General features: G+C 39.3%; 1 protein-coding gene across 3 annotated transcripts; it reads left to right on the plus strand.

Annotated features, from left to right (window-relative positions):
* Positions 1-875: 875 nt before the first annotated feature.
* On the plus strand, positions 876-2,401 carry Retnlb (resistin like beta). 3 transcript variants are annotated; one of them, XM_076868635.2, is made up of 3 exons: positions 876-1,007; positions 1,442-1,514; positions 2,274-2,401. In XM_076868635.2, exons 1-3 carry the CDS (start codon positions 876-878, stop codon positions 2,399-2,401), a joined length of 333 nt encoding a protein of 110 aa, XP_076724750.2. The 3 variants fall into 3 exon arrangements, with proteins under 3 accessions (XP_076724750.2, XP_076724749.2, XP_076724751.2); XM_076868634.2 differs by having other exon boundaries at positions 876-995; positions 1,430-1,514; XM_076868636.2 differs by having other exon boundaries at positions 876-993; positions 1,434-1,514.
* The last annotated feature ends 5,719 nt before the right edge of the window (positions 2,402-8,120 follow it).

Below are 8,120 nucleotides of genomic sequence, written 5' to 3' on the forward strand. Positions count from 1 at the left end.
GATCTTCTAGAAAAAAAGAATCCTGCTTCCAAAATGAAAAGACCAAGCCTCAAATAGAATGGTTTTGCCTCAATTCTTGCTTTGTGCTCAGGGTCTGGACTGAGGATGTGGTACTTGCCACCTGTGTCTGTGAGGAGCCAAGATGAAAAGGTGAGCTGAATATTGTCAGGGGAAAGGGGGAGAGAAAAAATCGAACTACTAATAACAACCCTATCCCCAAAGGAGCCTGGAATCATGCCTCATGTTCTTCTTAAGTAAATAGAAATCTCCCTTATTTTTCAGCCAAGGTTACTCAGTCTCTCTGTTAATGGCCCAGATGGGATATGACAGCTACTATATAACAATGTGTCTAAACAGGTGTCAAATAGGATCCTCACTCAGCAGACCACAAAGTAATCACTTCCTGATGAAGGATCAAACAAGAGGTGCTAATATGGGACAGGCAACAGAAGACCCAGGTGCTAGCCTTATCAGTTTGCCAGTAAGTGAGGAGAGAGGAGAACAATAAGGCAGGAGCACACCCACTGGCAAAGAACCAGCACTGCGGCAGCAGTTGCTTATCATGAACACACTCAAGTTTATCACAATCGTGTGTCATGCTTATGTGGTAATGGTGCCAAAATCAATACCACTGGGTATTAAAGCCTTGTTGCTTGCCTAGTCCTTGCAAAACTTTTCTGAACTTTTTGGTGAGTGAGTCTGCACTGCCAAAATCCTCTCTGCTTCTCCAAAGAGCTTAAAGAGATCCAGTACTGGTAATGCTCTTCTTTGATCCTTGCTCCCTTGAGACTGTCCCTCACACCCATGATGGAGCTCAGCCATCTCAGCTTCTTTCCATTTTCCCTCCCAGCTCCAGGACACTGACTTCCTACAAGATGAAGCTTACTTCTTGCCTCCTCATCTTCATCTCCCTTCTTCAGCTGATGACTCCGGGGAGTTCTGAGTGTTCCTTAGACTCTGTAGTGAATAAAAAAATTCAGCAAGCTCTCAAAGGTATAGGGAACTGCCGGGAATTGGGAGAAATGGGAAGTTCACCCTTACTCATGCCTCCTGTTCTTAAACCCTAATTTAACCCCTAGCACATCCTAAGTCAGTCCTGGTCAGCCCACCAGAGCCCAACCTTTCTGCCCAGGGCTTCCTTAACTCTTCTACCCACTTTGGGCTCTTGACTCAAGTTTTCCTGATGATGATGAGGATGAGAAGAGGGATGGTTATAAAACATTCAAATGTAATACATAGATTTACGTTGATTAGTTTAATTTCCACAGCCACTTTATGAGGTAAGTACAGCTATAACTTCCACTTTACAAATGAGGAAGCTAAACCTTAAAAGTTATGATTGTGGACACAGTGATACCTCCAAGGTAGAAGAAGATCTGGAAGGGGATTATGAGAAAGCATCATGATGGGCAATATGTCTCTCTCCTACTCAGAGTATAAACCCTCCATCCCAACCAAGACACTCTCGTGTGTCAGCATCACAAGCTCAGGAAGACTGTCCTCCTGTCCCGCTGGTGAGTAACACCATGTGGAAGACTTGTGGGTAAGATGCCCCTGTTTTCCCTGCCCATCCCCTAATGCATATACTTTCCCCAAGTTCAGGTCTGTGTTACCTTGAAGCCAAGCCGTAATTTCTGCTTCTCAGAGATAACTTCCCATCCAGTTTTCCTTAGGATGCTATTTAGAGATCTTGAGTTTCTATTACTCCCCACTGTTCTGCCCCCACACACCAGCCCATCCATGTCAACTGCCTTGTCATAGTGATAGCCTTAGTCTCTCTCTAGTTCTATGCCTCTGTGTTGGTGGTGGTGATGGGGTATTCACAGAGGTGAATTTATCATCAATTTAAAGAAACTGAGCTGGACATGGTGGTGTATGCCTGCAATCCCAGCAGCTTGGGAGGCTGAAGCACGAGGATAACAATCACAAGTTCAAAGCCAGCCTCAGCAAAAGCAAGGCACTAACTAAGCAACTCAGTGAGATCCTGTCTCTAAATAAAATAAAAAACAGGGCTGGGGATGAGGCTCAGTGGTTGAGTGCCCCTGAGTTCAATCCCTGGTAACCTCAAGAAAAAAAAAAGAAACTGTTGTTGCTTCTGTAATTTAGGGATTTTTTTTATTCTTAAAACAGACTGCAACATTGACTTTAATTTAGCCCCCACAAAACCTAGATTTATCCCTGGGCTTCACGGGGATAAAAAGATGTTTACGAATGTGCCTTCCAGTTCTCAAGATCCAAGGGCTCTGATTTCAGTGTCTCACACGTTCATGCAGGTATGGTCGTCACTGGTTGTGCCTGTGGTTATGCCTGTGGTTCCTGGGACGTACGGGGAACAACCACATGTCACTGCCAGTGTTCTGTGATAGACTGGACCACTGCCCGTTGCTGCCATCTGGCCTGAGAAGAAGGAGGCCGAGAACCCAATTTTGTGATGATGTCTATAATGAAACTGTGATTCCAACCAGGAAACATCATTTATTACAATACTGTTTCTTGAGCAATAAGACCAACTTAAAAAAAAGAAAGAAAGAAAGAAAGAAAGAAAAAGAAAATAAAGACCAACGTTGTACTTCCCTGCATTTATGTCTTTGATGTTATTGACCTTAGCTTGGGATTCTTCTAGCCGGAAAATATTTTCAGTATCTCAGGAATTACATCTTAGAATGGCATGTAGGATTGGTGGTTAGGAAAACTAAGGGAACGGGGGGGGGGGGATTAGACTGACATGCCTTCCCCTCCCTCATCATTTAATAAAAAATGTCAAGCATATTGCTTGGCATGAGGCACAGAGAAGTGAAATAACATGCTCTTATGGAACGATAGTGGGCTATAAGCTGAGTGCATAAAGAATTTCCAAAGTATAGGCAGGCAAGGGTAGCTTTAAAGAAATAGCTTCTAGATTTTCAGCATGTATTTGTACTCTTTCTTAAACTCAAGTACCCGAGACGTGCTTTGATCAAGGTGACTTCTTTCACCACTGCCTTTCTCCCAGGCAACAATAGAAGACTACAGCCCTCACTGAATCTTGCATGAAGTAGAATTGCATGTGGTGGCAGGCCACCAAAATCAGGCCATAGGAGAATTTGTCTTGGGCTTTCTGAAAAAGAGTTTAGTGCCTAAATAAAAACAGAGACTCAAAATTGTCCATGATTCTTGTTTCTTGGGTTATTTGTGTGAGGACATGATGTCTAGAGCTTTGTCAGCCATCTTGTGTCTGTGAAGTTAGTTCAACCATCTTGTGACCTTTTAGACAGAACTATTAGAATGGTAAAACAAAAGAAGAAAGGAACCAGGGCTGCAATTATATTATTCCACCTCTGAACAATCTCTGGAATCATTTAAACATGTTTCTTAATAATGAAATTATAAACATCCTTATTTATTCATTTAACAAATATTTTTAAATTCTATCTATATCAGGCATTGGGATTCATCAGGGGCCAAAATAGGTAATGATTACTACCTTTATAAAGTCTGCATTCTATTTCTAAGCCTTCTGGCTAGGAATTTTGTTGCTTTCCTATGGCTAGGATTAATCTAGGGCAATGTCATGTTATCTATGCAGATGACTACCAAGGCATACATTTTATACTTCGATTTTCCTGTTGAAGCAATAAATGAAAAGCCTATATTGAGAGATTTCATCAAACTTGATGATTCCTGGCAGGGTAGCTGCTAGGTTTGTGGGGCTGTTGGGGAGAAAGAAAAAGTCAGGAATACTTCTCTAAGTAGAGAAGCAGAGCAAAGGCAACTAGAACCTCTTAGGATGCACTTGAGATTGTCCAAGCCTCCTCCTGAAGGCCTGAAGTCCTTTCTGCCTCCTTAGATCCCAAGTACTGCCAGAGTGTTTGTAGACGTTAACGATTACCTGCATCAGACACTGAACATGCAGTGAACACTTAGCTCCCAACCCTTGCAATCTACAATCATTTGTCTCAGGCTGACTGGTTCTAAAGGAAAAACATAAATCATCACTGATATAGAATCTGACAACCTATCATCCATGATTTGTAGACAAGTTGACTTCAATTCTAGAATATTAAATTAACAATAAAAGATAATATTCATAGTTACTGATTGTGGGGGCAAAAAATAAAGAAGGGAAAAAATGGGACCACTCTCTAGTGCTCTTTCTCCTTCCCATAAGTCTAGTATAAATATTCATGATACTAGGCATACCTTCCCTACAGATGGAAACATAGTGGTTCAGAATATGGTTCCATGATGAGGCTCCCATCATAGAGATATGACTGGAAGAACTAGAAAAATATGATTGCCTTTTAGATTTTTATGGGAGGGTGGTATTATGGTTTGGAAATGAGATGTCCCCCAAAAGCTCCAATGTTCATGCAGGAATATTCAGAGGCAAAATATTTAGATTATGAGAGCTGTAACCTAATCAGTCTAATCTAGATTGAATGGAGTAATAAGTATTATAGGCAGGTGGGGCAAGGAGGGAGGAGGTAGGTCACTGGGGGCATGTTCTGGAAGGATTCATCTTCCCTGCAACTCCTTCTCCTTACTATCTCTGCTTCCTAGCCACCATGAACAGAATAGTTTTACTCTATCATGCCCTTCAACCACGATATTTTGCTTCATCTTGGGCCCAGAGCAATGAAGTTAGCTGACCATGGACTGGAACCATAAGCCCCTCCCCCAAACTTTTCCCCCTTTAACTTATTTTTGGCAAGTATTTTGGTTACTACAATGAAAAGCTGACTACCACCAATGCAAGAACCCTGGTGGTATCGCAAGTCAAATGTTATAGTGTTGTTCTCTCATCTCCTCCCTCTATTCCTTTCCACCTCCCTTTTGCCATGCTATGATTATTACAGCAAAGTTCTTGCTCCTCACAACTCTTTAGGTTAAATTACTTATTTTGAAGGCTCAAGTGAAAAACAGATATGACAAATATCTATTTATTACTGTTCTTCTCATGTAGGCCAATAATCCATAAGGAAAAAAGGAATCACCCAAACACAGGCCAACAACTACTAATCTTTACAACCCACAACCTAAAAATATCATGACAATAAGACAACGGAGGAAAAATTTCAGAAACCTATACATTATTCAGTGATTTTTGCTAATTTAGTATTTTCACAATGAGGTTGGAGAGATGGAACATTCAGAAAGGAAAGAGGAAGAAAAGCAAAGAAAAAATTATTTATGTGCATTTATTCATTCTTTACTCAAATGCTTAATACACTCTATGTAAGCTTCACATGTTGCCCTTCAGATATCTAGAATAGCAGGCCTATCCTCCTTTTACACTGCAAAAGTGACTTTCAACCAAATATCCAGATATATTTATGGTTGTCATGCAAGACAGGGGAAATATATTGCCATCTAGTGAGTTTCAGCCACAGATGCTGAGAAATGTCCTGCAATGCACAGGAGAAGCCATATAAGGAATCATCTTATATGAAATGTTGGTAGCCTAATACATTTACATTAAGAAACTCAGTGCTAGAATATATGCTTCTATCATGGGAGAGATGACCCTATTTCTCACTTATAACACTTGGAACAAGTATTAACAAAGTGAAAAGTACTATCTTTCTAAAGACTTCTATTGATAGGCTAATAATACCTATGTATCTCTGTTCCCTAATTCTTATAAGGGCTGCTTATAACCTGAACCCCAAACTTTACAAATAAATGATTTTAACACTTCTTCACCACATGCTAACAATTAGAAGTACATTTCTTTCACAGGCTTAAACTGACCAATGCATAAGTACCTGGAAATATTTTAAGTGGCAGATTTACAGTTCTACAGAAATCAAAAAAAAAACTGTAAGAAAGAAAGGGATTTATGCTAGCAGGATCTCATGTTTTATTTGTCTACGTGACAATTGTATTTACTTCCTTGTGTGCTCTCTGGGTGTTAGACGGCAGATTTCTTTATATTTGTGCAGTAAAACATAATGGAGCCATAATGGGAAACGTTGATAATCTAATAAACCATCATCAGACTCTTATTTTTAGTTGTCGCATACCCTATTTCTGAGATATTGTGCTGTTTTAGCTAAATAAATCTCCTTTTATTTAGGTGAGAGGAATTATTTTTTTTTTCTGGAAAACCCATAGAGAGGAAATGTCAAACAAATAATCTATATGATAAGGAAATGTTAGTACTAAGACTTGGACATAATCTCTTAGAATGTGGACTGGAGGTAGAAGAGAAGATCCTGGATGATGAACAGAAACTCCTGCATGGCTCTAAATAATCTGAAAAGACAACAGAAGGACTTCTACAACTCCACAGAAGCATTACTTAACTAAGCAATGAGGATCATTTGCATGAGCAGTGGTATAATGTGAGGGAATCTAAGAACACTCCCCTTTTTTAAATGCCCTTGTCTTTTTGACCTCAAATACTAACACTACATTAATTTGGAAAGCAAAAGGGACTAGAAATTTCTGAGCCTTCTAATTAAATACATATATTAAATATATTTAATAGGAAGGATCCCTCTCTGAGCTTTTCTGGACAGTGTGGTTTCTATAATGGGAGGAATCATAGAAGCTAAATTTAAAAAATTATCAAGGCAAAGTTTACAGTATTCACCCTGTATATATTCAAAGCTCTGCCTCAGAGGGAAATAAGAGGGAAGTGGAAGAAAAGTTGTTCCCTTCCTGGGAGAGGCCCCATAACTGAGGGGAAAGTGCTATAAATAGTAGGGATGTGAGGATATGTCTGTAAGGGGTCAGGAGGGAAGGGTGGACCAGACAGAGATGATGTTCAACCCCAGGACTACAAAGACCTCAGCATACAATTTTCCAATCCCAAAGAAAGAATTTGGAGGACTTATTGGCAAGGGCTTAAACATCTTATTACGGCTGTACTCCTCTGTGGCCCTGTGAAACGGAGGGCGACTCTGACCTACAAGCCAGGGAATAATGTGTGGGATAGGTTGCATGCCCTCTGGGCAGATGGCATTCTTTAGATGTTTTGTGAGTACATTGTGCTTTGATCACTGTGCTTTGATCCTCACCTGAAGACTGAAGACAAGGGAAGTGGCCCACTTCATTTCTTTATTTCCTTTGTTATCAACATTCTTTGGAGTCCTTCTCATTTCACTGCCTGGAACAAGTATTGCTAGGCACTCACTAGTGTTTACCCCAATAGAAAAGGAGATTGAAGAGGACCTGAGACTGAATGTGCTTAGATTTAAAAAGGTAGGCTTTCTCCCATTGCATTCTGAAGAAAATTTATTATAAGTGAGGTTTAGGGGCTTCATTAATCCCAGGAAGAAATTTGTGGGCTCTCATTGGCATATAGTTGGTAAAAATTTTACAGCCAAACAACAGGCTTCAAAAGGAAAGAACCTGGTGCAAAACTTAATTCCAAACTTAACTTATATGGAAATAAGGCTCATAAGTTTAAGGTAAATAAGGAAAAGTACAGCTATCTAGACAATTCAACAGTGAATAATGTATTGTCTGTTATTGATTTTTGTACACTTACATAGAAAAATACACATGGGTTAAACTACATTGGGTGTGGTTTCCTATAACTGGAATTATTACCCTTAAGAATAAAACTTTTTAAAAAGAATAAAACCTATCAGTCCTAATAACATAATATTAGCTGTGTACATTGTACACACACATATAATTTGGGAAGACATTAGAAATATTTATTGATATAATTTTTAAAAAACATTTAATACATTTGTGTTCCCAGAAATAACTAGTTCCTAGTTTTTCCAATATTTCCTCATCCATTGAATTGAAGAAATTTTTAATTTCCAAAAAGATAACTGTTTTTTTAAATTAGGATTTTTCCAAAAGAGATAATTTAAGCTGAATTTAAAAATAGTTCCTCCATAAAGAAATTCATGGACTGATTTACAGTTTACCAAGAGCCAATGTTCCATGTCTACACTGTGAAAAATCAAATAGACATTATTCACGCTGTTTGAGACATTCTTCTTCCAATATTGTGATTTAGGCATCAGAGTTGTTACCTCCTAGACAATGTTTCCATTGCTTAAATACACATCTTACTTACACTGGGGAGAACTGGAGAATAGATTAGACTCTGTAGATTTTGGCACTGGCGGAGAAGAGTAGTGTGGCACTTCCAAATAAGTGCACACCTGATGGCTGGA

Source organism: Callospermophilus lateralis, chromosome 10 (genome assembly GCF_048772815.1).
Source record: "Callospermophilus lateralis isolate mCalLat2 chromosome 10, mCalLat2.hap1, whole genome shotgun sequence".
Taxonomy (NCBI): domain Eukaryota; kingdom Metazoa; phylum Chordata; class Mammalia; order Rodentia; family Sciuridae; genus Callospermophilus; species Callospermophilus lateralis.

Bases quoted from the DNA above. Each gene is read 5' to 3' on its own strand.
- Retnlb (XM_076868635.2), top strand. From the start codon at position 876: ATGAAGCTTACTTCTTGCCTCCTCATCTTCATCTCCCTTCTTCAGCTG. The intron at 1,008-1,441 runs CGGGAATTGGGA...TCAGAGTATAAA, and splicing joins TCAAAGGTATAGGGAACTGC to CCCTCCATCCCAACCAAGAC. The intron at 1,515-2,273 runs GTGAGTAACACC...ACGTTCATGCAG, and splicing joins ACTGTCCTCCTGTCCCGCTG to GTATGGTCGTCACTGGTTGT.